This window comes from Chiroxiphia lanceolata, chromosome 4 (assembly GCF_009829145.1).
Source record: "Chiroxiphia lanceolata isolate bChiLan1 chromosome 4, bChiLan1.pri, whole genome shotgun sequence".
NCBI classification, from domain to species: Eukaryota; Metazoa; Chordata; class Aves; order Passeriformes; family Pipridae; genus Chiroxiphia; species Chiroxiphia lanceolata.
The window spans coordinates 71,385,450-71,400,823 of NC_045640.1; the positions used below are offsets into that span (position 1 = coordinate 71,385,450).

At 39.0% G+C, this 15,374-nt stretch overlaps 1 protein-coding gene across 3 annotated transcripts in view; it reads left to right on the top strand.

Moving 5' to 3' along the window:
* Positions 1 to 15,374, top strand: part of PRDM5 (PR/SET domain 5) — a 57,010-nt gene that overhangs the window by 24,143 nt on the left and 17,493 nt on the right. For 2 of the 3 annotated variants that reach the window (XM_032686938.1, XM_032686937.1), the window contains exons 9-13: positions 95 to 179; positions 1,447 to 1,604; positions 5,661 to 5,754; positions 7,667 to 7,827; positions 9,431 to 9,524. In XM_032686938.1, coding sequence (XP_032542829.1) covers positions 95 to 179; positions 1,447 to 1,604; positions 5,661 to 5,754; positions 7,667 to 7,827; positions 9,431 to 9,524 — 592 coding nt within the window. Of the gene's footprint in view, positions 1 to 94; positions 180 to 1,446; positions 1,605 to 4,185; positions 4,278 to 5,660; positions 5,755 to 7,666; positions 7,828 to 9,430; positions 9,525 to 15,374 lie in introns of all 3 variants that reach the window. The other variant, XM_032686939.1, reaches the window with a different exon arrangement.

A 15,374-nucleotide genomic window follows, 5' to 3' on the forward strand; every position in this document is an offset into this window, starting at 1 on the left:
ATAGCTACAGTTTGTTAGGGACTTTCTGTATATGTAAGATGCATGATCTTGTTTGAAGCATGCATTTAATTGTTCTTAAACACTCATTTTGCAGGTCCACGAGATCTTTGAGTGTCAGGAATGTGACAAGAAATTTATTTCAGCAAACCAGCTAAAACGCCACATGATAACTCACTCAGGTAATGTACAAAAATAACTCAAATCCATGGATATGTGGATATGTACTTAATGTATATTGGATTTTACCTGAACTAGTTTCTTATAGAAGGCTGATGAAATCTACGTTGTGCTGAGCTGGTCAAGCAAATCTCAGGTTCCAAGGAAATCATCTAAGCTATCCTATCTAAACCTTTTAAAAATCCAGGTGTAATGCTGTATTCTTCTCCCTATTGCTGCTCTGTCAAGCTATTTTGTTGTGCCAGCTGGGGTAGATGAGGTCAGTGAGCTGGGATGGGGCAAAAGATGGTTACGTGGCACAGAGAGGAGGGGAAAAACCAGTGAGTGAAGAGAAGGGGACGGGAGCTGGGGCGTGCTGCCAGTGGTCTGTGGTCAAAAGGGAAACATTCGTGTATGTATTGGTGGGGCCGTGTGCACGTACTTTCTGGTCAGAGGAAAGCAGCTCATGCTCCAGGCCGTTCCATAGACCATCCAAATATTTCCTTGTGCCCGTGCTCAGCCGGCACAGGTCACTGTGAGCAGGGAGTGGCTGGTCCCTGGGTTTGGCAGTGTGACACAGATCGGCTCTGCCAGGTTTTTCTGGTCGCTGCAATCCCGCGTTTTCTGTGTCCTTCACCGCTGATTAGAAACATCAACCAACACAATGGGAACACAAACATCCTTCTGTCAAACGCATTAGCATTGAAACAAATGCAGGTTTTTACAGCTGCACAGGCTTACAATTGAACTATTTTCTTGGTATCAGTCCACACCAAAAGCTCTTTTCTCGAAACATAATCTGTATCTCAGAGGCTCCTGGCTTTCTTCTGACACTTTTGGATGAGCATCAGTGTAGTTAAGTTGCAGTCACCAGTTGAAGCACAAAGGCTTTTTGCATAGGAACTCTTGGTTTTGGAAGCTAATATGTATATTGTTAATTAAGATTTAAAACATTTAAACTGTCATGCCCTCTTTCACATTTGTAATCTGGAAACAGAGTTTTCCTCTTTGAAGTCATTCTCTTTTGATTTAAGCTAATTAATCAGAATTTAGTTTTAGCAATGAGCATTGCAAAGAATGTGCCAATTTCTTGAGATACACCATGGCTCATCTTTTGTGAAGTGACTTAACTGTCTAACATAAAGGGCATTAGATGTCTTTCTAATTGGTTTAATCTTAATTGGGTTGACTTAATTGCAGAAATCTCTCTGAGGAGATGACTGTCTCTGCCTTTCATCTTCTCCCCCTGTATAAACAGGAGATTAAATGTCCCCCACTCATTTTCTGCAGAAAAACGCCCCTACACCTGCGAGGTTTGCAATAAGTCCTTCAAACGACTTGATCAAGTGACTGCACACAAAATAATACACAGTGAAGATAAACCTTATAAATGCAAGCTTTGTGGAAAGGGATTTGCCCACAGAAATGTTTACAAGAATCACAAGAAGGTAAAGCACTCTGCTGTTGTTGTTTACAGGTCTGCCAGCCTCAGATTTGCAGATTTTTTTTTCTTCTTCTTTTAAGTGGTTCATCATTAAGCTCTGCCATGCTTATAAACATGGGATTAAAGTATTGGAGAATGTAGTGCTAGTGTTCTTTGTTATATCCAAAGTCTCAAAATACTAAATCAGTTCTAGTAAACAAAAAAGTTAAATAGGCAGAAGTAAATCACAGTTGCTTGGTTAAAAGCATCAAATAAATCCCATTTTGAATTTTCTAGTATTTTTTTTTTATCGTTTTGTTTTGGTGGGGGTTTTTGGTTTTGTTTTTTTTTTTTTTAAATACTAGGTTACCAAGTTAAAAGTGTAACTGATTTTAAATGTCTTCAAATTTATTTTTTTTTAAAATACCACAATTGAATAAAACTGAGTGTAGTCCTCTTGCAGTCATTGTTGGACTTAGCAGCAGATGCTTTCAAACTACACTAGATTTAAACTTGGTAGTGTTCACATAGTAAAACAACACCAGAAGAAAGGTTACCTGAAAAATAGGCTCACAAAGGGATGTTCTGCTTGTGTTGATTTAAGCTCAAATCTGCTTGGCCTAATTTCTATAATGCCTGTCCCTAGTTTTAACCTGGGTTTAAATTTTTCGTGGCATGTCTATATCCGTGATTGCTGTTTCAGAATTACAAGGCTGTAAAAAAAAAAACCAAAACAACAAATTCCACCCCGATATCCCCATACTTACAAGTCTTTCACAGTTTGGCTCGTGTTCTATGCCTTCTGGGAATTTGGCACAGGATCTTTGCACCATCTCTTGCCCTTGGAGCCATAAATCCTGTCAGAGCAGTACTAATGCCCCTTGCAGGATGGAGTGGTGATGACTGTCTCCCAGGGAAAGCACGCAGCAGCCTGCTGAAGGACAAGATTGGCTCCCAAACATTATGTCTTAGGCTTCAAGAAAACAGGACAGAATCTCACATGTATTCTAGTGGATATATTCTAGGGAAAATGCATAAAATATCACCTAGAAAGATACTTCTTTATCTTAAATGAATATTTTTTTTACACGTTTGCTTGTGTTAATTTGCCATTGGTGACTGGTAGGGAGTTTGGGTTGAAAATGGACTTGAGGATTAAGTATGAATGAGTAAACACTTTGACCCAATTCTGTGTTTAAAGCAGCAGCACCACTAGCATAAGAAAGGATTAGAGGCTCCACTTAATGGGAAAAATATTAAAATTCAAACAGATTTAGGGAGTACCTAATTTTGACAGAATTCCTTAAAGCATGTTGGAATGCTTGTTTCCTGAACCTGTTTACACATAGTACTGGCTGTAAATCAACTCTGTCCTATAGTGAAAGAATTCCTGTGTTTACATAAAGATTCCCCATCCACATGTAGGCCTCTACAGTCACTTGTTCCATGAAGAGATGAACAGGAGAGGCAGGAGACTGACATAGATGGCCTGAATTAATTTTTTTTTTAGGCATACCTGTCTCCACTGAGTAAACAATGTGAGGAGAGGTAGGAGACAAGAGGGGAGTATGGATGTGTATGCACAAAAACCAGTTGTCACATATGTAACTCAAGGATGTGGTGGGTTGGGATGCCAAAATAGATTTAAGTGCCATGACTTTGGGAAGGCTTCCTAGGGGAAGAGGACAATACTTCTTTTGCTTGTTTGCAGGATTTGTGTGGAAACTTGTTGGTGTTGTTTCTCTGGTTCCTTTTTGGGGTTTATTTAACCTGATTTTGTGTTGGAAGTATCAGAATAAAGGTGGCTCCCACACCATGTGCTTTTAAACATCTTTCAGATGTGTGTGTATGTTGGGTCATTTCAAAGGTGCCTGTGACAAGGCAAGGCAATAATATCTGAAATGAGGAGGCAAACGGAGTGTGGGATTGTGCTACAGATAAAAGCAGTCACCTCTCATGCAGGTTGGATTGGATGAGGGTGCATGTTCTGAGCCATATAATGCAGATTACCTCCTTCCAGGAGATGTTTTTGTTCCATCTGCTCCTTTGTTGCTGTGTGTAGAGGATGAGTTCAGAGAATAAACTATGAGGATATGACAGTGAGCAGAAATAGGTCATCAGACATAGGATTTTAAAGGGTTTATGGTTAATCCAGGGTTGTTTGGTCCTGGGGAGTGTAATGATTTGAAACAACTGTATTCCATCAGTTTATCTGTTGGGAATAAGTAGCCTTGGGCTGGGCTTAAGCCTCCACAGATGCTGTGGTAGGAAAGGCTGCCACAAAATACTCCCTAAGAGCCCGTGTTCAGTTGCTGCAGATCATCTGTGTACCCTTGCATCAGGTTATGCCTGGGTAGGTGGTTTTCTGTGTAGTGAAGTTAAGATGTGCACATGAATACATATGTTGTGATAAGAAGACCAGGAGAACTCTAAAGGAGATGCTAAGAAAGAGTTCTGTACAATTCAGTGTGCTCTTCAGAACTATCACTCAGGTGGTGAGTGCTCTAAAGCAGGGCATTTTTTTCAATAACCAGCATGAACTTTTGCGCTCGTGGAAAGTGCCAGATTGACAGCTCTGGAGACTGAACCCTTCTATTTATCCACAGAACAGGTACAGCACAGACAGCAGCACTGCCAGCTTCCCCACAGTGTCTCCTCACTATGTCTCAGCCCTGTTCTGGAGGAACCCCCTGTTGAGGTGAGAAGGTAGTTCAGTCTCTTCATGTCCTGTCAATCCTTGGCCTGACTGCCCAGGCTGTGAGCAGGGTGGCAGCTCATGCAAACTGGGATGGAAACCTGTAGGACCTGGGCTGAAACATTCACCAGATTTCATGTAACAGGAGTTACATGAAATATTCCACACATCTGATGGTTCTCCAGTTGCCTTTTTGCTTTAAGGGACATAGACTGAGGTCAAGGAACTGACTTTGAATCCAAAGCCTCTCTGTACCATTGCAGTACTGTCATGTTTTGGTACTATGTGTGGCTAAGAGGACATTGGGGTTAAAATCCCCGCAGTCCCCTTTTTCTCCACAGTTGAAGGGATAGCTATAATGGTTGTAGGGTATTTTGAATAGCAAAAATAGATTATATAAATATGTGCTATGCTAATATTTGCCCTTAGTCTAATTAACTTGTTTACCTAATTTCCTGCATATTATAGAACACTGACTGTCCGTCCCCTTTTCTCTCCTGGCACTGCAGCTTCTAATAAGGTCCTTGTGAACTAATACAATATTGAGACACTGGTGCTTTAAAAACCTACTTTCCTTTGCAAAAATAGTAGGAAATTGGCTAGATAATAAGTTGTACAGATTAATTTACTATCTACAGTGGGACAGTAGTTAATAACTCTATGAAACAGGGAAAGTGCTTTGAAATGTATAAAAGTAGAATAAAGCTGGATGTTTACCAAGCTCCAGAAAAGAAATTTGCTTCAACAACCCTGTAGTTTGGGAGATTCTTCCCAGCTTAGTCTTTTATTTTATTCATGGCTTTGAGGCTGTTTTTCAGCTACAGCGAATTCTTCTGCAGCCAACAAAAATCTCAGTACTGATGCTTCCATGGCTTTGGGGTTTTTTTGGGTGTTTTGAGTGTTGTGGGTTTTTTTTGGTTTTTTTAATAGAAGAAACTGAAACAAGGATATGTAAGGCTATTGTCATGATTTGAGAAATTTTCTTTGCCAAATGTTAGGTACTCTCTTGAGCATCAGATCAATGGTAACTTCGAAAAAGGGGTTTGTGTGCATGTTTTGAAGCATTTATTCGTATTAATAAGTACTCCAGGCCGGTGTTAGTACAGATAAGGCAATTCAACTGAGCTTGTAGGTTTTTCTCCCTGGTTATTCTGTATCTTTGTCTCTGTTTACATGCACATCCATGTGACAGTTCTGAGGACTGGGAAGGCACAGTTACTCAGTGGCTACTGTGCTGACTTCCAGGATTCTGGATCATGGCAGAACAATTGTTTTAAATCTTCATCCCCTCCTGAGTCCAGTGCAGAAAATTAGCTATAATTACTATAATGGCAGCTAATTGATTTCCACGAGCCCTTCCCCTGACATGTTGTCTTTCATCTGCAGACACATTCTGAGGAGAGACCGTTCCAGTGTGAGGAGTGCAAGGCTTTGTTCCGAACCCCGTTCTCCCTCCAAAGGCATCTGTTAATCCATAACAGTAAGTGCTAAGTCAGAGAGGAAAAAGGGCTTCCTCAGTTCTCACCCTCCACGGAGAAAAACAGACATATGGCACCTTGCTCCAATATGCAACTTGCTGCGTTAAATTGGTGTTAAGTTTCGACTCTAACCCCAGGCAGTTAGAAAATTCAGAACCAAACTCAAACCTTGTCTTTAAACGCACTTAAATGCAAATCCAAATATGCTGTAGAAAATCTAGCAGTGATTTGAGGTCTGACAACAAGAGATTTATTTCTGCATTCGGTGAGATAGTGTTACCTCCATTTTAAGAAAGAAGAAGTGGAAACAGAGATAACTTGGTGACTTACTCAGCTTTTGTGGGTAATCCAGTTTAGAGCTGGACGCTGAGATTGTCTCTTCTGTGCCAGCCCAGGCTCGTGTTTCCTGCCCCTGGCATAGAACTAACAGCTCAGAGAAATGCTGTGCCCATTTTACCTCATGAGTAACTCGTTCTTGGCATTCTGTCCTATTTTTAACCGACTGTATGAAAGTTCATTTTTGGTGGAATTTTCTCCTTCTTTAATGTTTGCAGAGCCCAAACTGCCATTCAACCCTGTGAACATCAGCAGTTTATATTTTAGAAAATACTCATCTAAAATTCTTGTAGCTTAGAAGGCAGTACTTAGATTTGGGAAATTTTCACATTGGTATAACTAAGAAACCAACAAAACTTTCTTTTTTTAATCTCATATAACAGTGTTTCTGTTAGATGAATTATTGGACTCCATGTTCAGTTTGTTCTTTTATTATTGCCTTTCAAACCTTCTGCAATTTTATAAGGCTGTGGATTTTGTAATTTTTTTTCCAATGATAAATGTTAAAAATGATGAGGGAAAAGTTACAAGCATCTTCAGTAATGTATATCTAATAAAAAGCATTTGCAGACTATCCAAAAGCTGTAATTCACAGTGTGTAGAACTGTAGGCCTTGGCGAAGGTCTCACTAAAAACATCTATTTGAATTTTTTTTAAGAGGATGGGAGCTTAGGAAATTTGAGATTCTGAGTTAGGACTGTGATTTGTGGCAGATCTAGCTGTTCCTGAAACACCACTATAAAGAAGGAAGAGGAACAGGCCAGAATTTCTAAATGGATTTAGCTGCCTTTACCTATCTGTGCTGCAGGAAAAACAAATGGTTTGTGAAGCTCAAAACTTCTAGGAAAAATTGAACTTCAACCTACAACACATATTTTTTTTAATTTAATATCCCCGTGTTGTTTTAGAAGCAAACACGCTGCAGATTGACGTAGAATTACTTAAATTTTACCTCACAAACAACTTAGTGGAAAAAGTTATATTTCATAAACTCCCTTTTCAGGTGTTTCTGTTTTGCAATTCAAAAAGGAGTCAAGGATGTAACTTTCAAAGTTCAAGATCAGCCGTGTCCATTTGTCGAGAAGGACATCATCCTTTCCATATATTCGCTTTCCTTTCTCTCAAAAGACCTATGCAGGTGTTCAGAATATGTCTCTTCCTCGCTTTTAATTAATTAATTGGATTTTAAAACTTCCAACCGTGTTAACCTGGCCTCTGCCACAACCTCCAGACATCACCCCAGTTAGAACAGTAATGCTGCTACAACCTTTCGGTTATTCCATGTTTGTCACGTGACTTTGCCTCTGCTGATGTGAATGAGATAACATTTCTTGTTTTGAGAATTCTTTTAAATTCAGGAAAATGCCTCTTACAATTTATTTTCAAAAGATGCAGCCTGTTTTTTTCTTAATTTCCCCATAACATTTTTACCCAATGTGATGCTCCTTTTCTTTCTGTTCCCAGCGCCTAACTTCTCATTGGTCTTTGCTGCTTATATTCAGTTTTCTGAAACAATAAGCATTAGTGTATTTCCACAAAAATCTGGTATCTTTAGACCTGTTTTTTTCTCTTTATGAGGTGAGAGGACCTTCAAGTGTGATCACTGTGATGCTACTTTCAAAAGAAAGGACACGTTAAATGTTCATATTCAAGTTGTACACGATGGACATAAGAAATACAAGTGTGATCTCTGTGACAAAGCTTTTGTGACACCCTCAGTCCTGAAGAGCCATAAGAAAGTGAGTAGAATCAACTGACCATATTAATTCCTAGCCTGTAATACATTGACTTCAGTTTAACTTTTGGTGAAGGGTCTTGCCAAGATGGATCATAAGGTTTAAAAATATTTCCATTGATGAGCTCTGCATAGATTTTTAAAGTTTTCCTCGTATTCCTTTCTAAAAAATTCAGTATGACTTGCTATTTCACATTAATAATGTCCATATACATATATGTGTTTTTATTTTAATGGAAAGCAGCCAGCATTTATTGTTTATCCCTATACTAATTTCAACATTTCTTCTTAATTGTAATTGCTTTTGCTTTGTGCTGCTGTCAGACTAGGACTAGCTGGATACCTTGTAGTTGTAATGTATTGATCCCAGAAATCCCTTTTGTGTTTGGATCTTTGGAATTAGTTAATAGCTGTCTCTCTGGTATTCCCCAACGTTGCTGTTAGAGTTACAAGTGATTTCTAAATAACTGTATCCTAATCAAGAGGGATTTAATTCATATCCTAAAGTCAGAGAAGGAAAACCATGCAAGTCCATCTAGTATTGAAATGAGATCTCATTTACTCTTCCTTCAGCTGCAGCACAGTATGTACTGGGTGAGGGATGGTTTTTATGTTGTAATGAAGGACTTTGTCACTTCAGAGTCTTTCCTAAAAGGAAGAATTAATTTTTCCCTATCTGAAGAGTGCAAAGCTTGAAACCCAAATAGTCAGCTGTACATGTAATTGAATGTGTTATCTTTCCTATCCCATTTAAATTAACACTTTTAAATGAAGTAATGCAAAGTTCTCCACTGAAAGAACAACCAGAGTTATAAGGCAAAGTTACTCAACAGGCCGAGAAAAATCTTCAGTTCAGAATGGGGTGTGGAAAGTACATTGTGAAAAATGCTGAGGTCCTTGTATGTAATTTATTTCAAGGTGTTCTTGCTGTTGACCACAGAGGTTGGATGGGAGAGTTTGTGATTATTTTTTTTCCATTTTGAAACAATTCTTCTTATATCAGCAAGGCCCTCTACCCCTAAAAGCTTGATTTCAAAAGACAAGCTCAGTGTAGTGAGAGACCTTTGAAAGCTCCAGTTCGAGTTTGCCACAGAAAAACTCGAATATATATATATATATATATTTGCGTATAATATATGTTAGGTTGGGGAAACTATTTTCACTGCATTTCATAAAGTACTAAAATTCTGTGAACTTATAAGCTTTTAAAAATAGACCCATTTATGCACATTAAATTTATCTGGTAACCAAGCCATTGTTTGCTGGTTTAGAAACCACTATCACAGATACCTTGCTGAAAAACAGGTGTCTTACTCTTGCAGAATGAAAATACACATTTTTAATAGCAATGGAAGTAACTACTTAGGAAATAGTAAACTTGGGAACTGAAAAGGCAGTTTATTTTGCCATTAATAATAAAATTTGTTTAGAAATTTTAGAAAAAAAAATGGAAAGAACACCTATAGCTAATTCCTTAGAATCTCTGCCTGATGTGATGGTATAAAATATATAATGGAGATAACGTCAATACAGTTAGAATGTTCCATATTTCACATCTTTTAAATCTATGCTGACTAGTCATTTTTGTTTCTCCCCACCCCGTGCAGACTCACACAGGAGAAAAAGAGAAGATTTGCCCATATTGTGGACAGAAGTTTGCAAGCAATGGAACACTGAGAGTTCATATTCGAAGCCATACAGGTATTTATTCATTATAGTGAGCAGAGAATGCTTTCTAAATCTGTAACAAAGTACCTATCTGCAAACAGAAATGCAAGTTTACAGGTGGCCCTAACACAGCATCTTTTTCAGACATTTCACCTGCTTAATGTGTAAAGCCTGTTGTCAGGTTTCATTTTGTGAGCTTTTATCTGAATAAGTGGCATCAGTGGCATCCCAAAGAGGTTTCTTTGGGATAATTTGTCTCCAACATAAAATGGTGTAGATTCACCCTTGGCAGTCAGAGCATCAGTTAACAAACAGCCTTCCTGTGACATTCCAGTCACTCTGCATGAGCAGATTTGGTTTGCTGTGTTCTCTGTGTACTGTCAGTGTTGCACATCAGTTTGCACAGAGTAGAGGGGCCTTAGTTTTTCAAGTTGCCAGTGCAGAGAGCTCTTGGGAAAATGCTTTATAGCTGCCTAAGTAAAGATGCTTTTCACACATGTGCCGCTGCCAGTTCCATTTAGGCTCTCTCAAGCAGGCTTTCCTAAATTTAGGGTTTAGGCTGAGGTGAATTTCACGAAACCACACACCAGAGATCTCTAACCTTGCCTACAGAGCTGTGCAAAATTTGTAGCCACTATTAGAGGAGAAACATTAAACTATGGTATTTTGTACTCTGATCCTTTCCTCTTCCAGTCTAGCTGCTATTATGATGTCAATCCCATTTTTGGTGGAGAATTTTGTGGTTCCCATCCTTCACTGGGAGAATTAACTGAAACAGATTATCATGGTTGTTTTTGATGTCATGCTGTTAACGGTTCCTGACCATGTCTTGATTTTCCTGGGGAAAGATGGGGGGGAGTTGCTGCTAAGTTGAGACTTTTGGCTTAAAACAATTATTTTCAAGTTACATGGCAAAATAAATGCCTTATGTAAAGTTGAGTGAGAAAATGCAACGGTTGGGTTCATGTAGCTCTGGAGAGATGGTTTTGCTTTGTGCTGTACCTGAAGACTTCAACCATGTTGTTCATGGCCATAATACATGCAGGGTAATCATAAGAGGGAATTGTTGTCCAGTGTTCAGTGAGCCTGAGGGGAAACATAGCTTTGAGGTGCATCATTTCCAAGGGAAATAAGGGTAGCTGATGAAGGAAATCATTGTCATCTGCAAACAGGGCAAAACAAAAAAAAAAAAAGTTGAGCACTGATTTGGTGGCCCTTAGCAATAAAGTTTCCCTGCATTATGAAAATCCTTGACAATTTTTCAGTCAAGTTCTGAGCAGTAAGAAATTTTCAGTTCATCACGAACTTTATTCAGAGACGGATTTTTGGTTTCTAGATGTTGCAGTGACGAATACTTCATGTTCTTGGTATCTGTTAAATTCTGTGGGTTTAAATTCATCCTTTCAAAACTGTGCCCTCTTTTTTTATTTTGGTCAGACTTCAAAGTATCACTTTTCATTCTGGGCTAGAAGTGAAACAGCCAGCCACTGTCTGTTTTCAAGGGATGATTCATCTTTGTGAACTAAACCTTGAGCTGGGTCTGGGCTTTTGGTGCAACTAAGCAGTACAGCATCAGTGTAAATATTGCCAAGACCTTCTGGTCTTAGTCATTACACGTGAGGAGTTTTGAGGTCCAGGTACAGACCTTTGCATTATCCTGTTTTCTGGGCATGTGGTCAACTAGACTTGGTTTTATTAGCTACTTTGTTTAAGAGGCTTTGTTCTGTATTTACAAAATAAAACCAGGTAGAGTTGTTTTAAAGAGAGTTGTGCATCAGTTGTTGTCCTTTTTGTATTATAAAGTTGTTCTTTACAGAAGTTGAGGTTCTTCAGTGCCCTCCTGGTTCTGCTTTGGAATTGTATTTTTGATGTGCTTAATAATCCATATACAAAAAAAGAAGCTCAGTGGGGTTTTGTCTTTTATTTAATACACAGCGTGTGTTCTTAACTATTGTTCCTCACAGACCTGTGCATGCTTCCTCCCTGAGCAGCTTCCATCCCTTTTTGTCTTAGAGAAAGGCTCTGTAAATGAGCCCTAACAGCACTTGGCCTTTTGCAGAGGCTGAGCTGGTGGGGGTGAGTGCTCACGTGTGCGTGGGCAGAGGGAAGGGGGTGAGGGGCAGAGGGAAGGGGGTGAGGGGCAGAGGGAAGGGGGTGAGGTTTGCCTCGGAGCCTGGTGCAATCCATCATCTGCCTTCCAGCCCTGGCACGGCGGAGCCAGCGCTCGGCGGGTCAGCCGAAACACTAGAGCACATTCTCCCTCTCCTCCATCTTGTTGCTTTATGACTTCTTAGGGTCAGAGGGAGCTGGGGTTAATTCAGCAAAAGAATCCTTTGACTGTGATATAAATTCCTTGGCTTGTTCATAAATTGTAAAAGAAATTCTGTGCTCTGCTCCTGGGGCTTGAAAACCGGGGGCCAGGAGGTTAATTGCTTCCCTAAAGTTTTGAGCAACTTTCAGTGTTAACAGTGACTGGCTGTGGTTTGTGCAGTTTCCCAGTTGCCTTACAGGTACCTTTGTGAATCTGTTAACTGCTGTCCTGCATGTGTGTATTTGTGTGTGCCTGGGTAATCTGTGTATACACACCTTTTATCTGCCTGATAAAAACATTGTTGCTTTCCTCATTAGTTGTGTTCTAATCCCTTTCCTCCTTGCAGTGTAGCACATCAAGTTGTGCAACAGTGACCGTTGTCCTGAAGTACTTTAGATGTGCAGCTAAATTTATTTTAGAGTTAAAACCATTATGGGTTCTGACTGTAATTCCATCCTTTCCATGCTGTCTTTTGCCTGCTGTTACATAGACACTGGTGAGGGACAACTAATGACCATAAATGTCTTCCAGAAAATGCTTATACATGCAAGTATAGGTTAACACATAACCTTCTTTTGCTTTTGCTGTCGCAGTTCAAGTCATTAAAACAAAAACCAAAATATTAGTTGCGGAGCCATAATAAAAATCTTTGATTATTTACATAGTTCAATCATCTCTAACCACAGTAGATTTCAAAGTAGTTGAAGGAAGTAATGAGTCCAAGTACAGTATAAATTTCATTTATTACAGTGTAAAATGTGTCACCAAAAGTTTAATAGCTACACAAGCAACTGTTTGTTCAGGTACATAATAATGTACAGGCAGGATCCTCATTCCAGCAGATCTTCTGGCAAATTACCTTATCAATAATTTATATTTTCTTTAATGGAAAAAAAGATAAAAGGGAAGCTTGAAGGAACTTCCTCTCATATCATAGTGAAGTATGTGAAAGAATGTATCTGTATCTAGTCAGAGAACAGCTTGCAAATGTCTGCAGATAGGTTGTTGCTATTCAATAACTTATAAATGGTCTCTCTTTTATCTACCCAATTTAAAAAGGAGCTTGCAGAAGGCCTCAAAGGTAAGGATTCTGCATTTCTAAACCTTTCAGTTTATACATCATTGTCCTGTTTATCTCTAGACAACAGTTAAATTCTTTGAAAATACCTGTAAAGTTTCATGCAGCTGTCAACCGCTTGTTGTCTGTAGCCACGAATGAAGAAATACCCCTTTAAGGGGTAGATTGAATATTAGCAACATCTTTAGATCAGATGAATTGCTGATTGATTAATGCACGGGATTTTAAAGACTTCCTTGACCGTTGGGATCACTGAAGTCATAGATGTTAGTTCTCCATCTATAGGGAAACCAAATTGCTTAATTCCACTGATAAATGCAAAGAATGAAACTGGTTTATTATTTAAAGTAAGTGTGTGGGGTTTTTATTTGTTACAAAAATCTTAATATCACTGTAGAACTGATGAGAGTCTGTAAGTGAGTAATAATGGTAGTTCATGCTTTACTGCAGGGACTCAGTCTCCTTGTTTTCTAAGAGTTTTTACTTAGACTTCATGATTTATTTAGTTACAAATAGCCAATATCTCAGTTATATCATGATAATTTTGATGGACCAGATGTGACAAACATTTTATCTATTGGTCTTAAGTAGAGGTAATTTGAATTCTTTGAATAAACCCAAAACTTTGCAGAAACCAGACCTTCTCAACTGTGAAAATACCACTTCCATACCTCAAGGATTAAAGCACAGCTAATCTGCCAAATTTGACTGTTGGTTAAAATGAAGTAAGAAATGTCTGTAACTGACCCCTTCCTGAGCTCTGTTTCTCAGAGAACAGGACGTGGAGCAGTTAATGACTTTCTCTGGCTCACTATTAGGATAAAATTACCTGTGCCTTTGGTGTTTCTGGGTCTTGTCTCAGCTGATGTCCTCAAGTATTTTATCTTTCAAATCACAAACTTGTGATGCTCTTGGCAGGGGAAAGCTAATCCTGTGTAGGTACTTCTGTACCTTTAAAGGGCTAAATTTTGGGTGTTTAGTGGTTGTACAACACCAAAGTGGTGAGATTTACTGAATATATGCTTGAAGTGTGAATATTTACTCTGCGTTCAGTATTGTTTTTCTGGCATTTTCTAATTTTAAGTTCTCTTGAAATCACTTGGTTCCCTGAGTTCCTGTTTAACCTAATTTTGATTCCTAATGAAGTTCTTTTCAGCAGAAAAAGCTGCCCTGGCTGCTGAGGGCAAATGTGTGAAGCTGTCAGGTGCTCTGTACGAGCAGCCAGAGTTCCCAAGCATATGTCCCAGATTAGAGTTTCGTTACATCCCTTCACCTTTTGCCCATCCTCACGTGCTGTCAAATGCTGTCAGCGCCCCAGCTTATCTCTGACTAAAAGAGCCTTCTTGCAATTCCCATTCTGGGCTGCCCTGTGGATCATCTGGCCTGGAGTGTTGTGTGTGTGATCCAGATGGCCCCCTTGCCTCCCAGTTCCTCCCCAGGGGGAACCGCTGCCTTCCCTCCACAGTTGGGAGATGCTGGAGTCTCCCTTCTTCCCCCCTCCCCTGCCCCAGTCTGAAGTTGGGGCTTTATGAAAGATTGGACTTTACTGTAACTCCAACTTTACTATTCTGAAAGTTGACATTTTGAAATAATATATACATATATATATACAAAATAATCTTATAATCCTTATAATAGGTCAGCATCTAAAAAGGAGCTATATTGAGAAGGTGAAAAAGGAGCTATATTTAGTAAATATAAATTGTGAATGGTCTGTGGAAGAGTTGGAAGGACCACATTGTTCTAATTGTATTTGTTTATTTCTTTAAGAAAACCAAAGAAAACAGGTCCTTTGAAGTCGCATTCACTGCACAGTATCTGATGTTCAGGGCAGTCTGTCATAACGGCTTTTTGTGATTTTCATGGGTGTTGACTTAGACCAGTGGTGCTGAATACCCCAAATGACCAAGCAGAGACATATTAAAAAGCATATAAAAACTCCTCACCCTGATAATTTGGCTGCATGATTCAAATTCTTCATTCCTTACTCCAACAGTTCAGTTCTAATAAAGACATCTGACTTTGTAATCAGTTTGTTATATTTTTTTTTTGTGGCTCAGCTGACTACAGGGAATGCCAAACACGGTGTGCAAATAGCTACATGTGTGACTGACTTGAATTATTGTGTCTCAGAATCTTTATTAAATGTCAAGCTGTAGCCACTGAAATCTTGAAATCTTAAAAAACTAATGTGTATTTAGCTTTGTTTCTTAATTGTTTTGCTCCTGGGATATCTGAGTTTGGGAGATCAAACAGCACCTTTGATTGCAAATGTCTCATGGGAAATTGTCCAACCTGATTTCAAACTGGAATGGAGGAATCTGGTGTTTAACTTCTTCTGCTACATTAAGGTCCAGTAGATATTGTGATCTCAAGCCAGAGATGTACACACTTGAGGGGAAAAAAGGTATTGATTCTGTCATGACATGGTTTCAGATCAAAATCCCATATGTTTTTCAATCATGGAATTGTTTTCCATAATCCTTGTATTAAG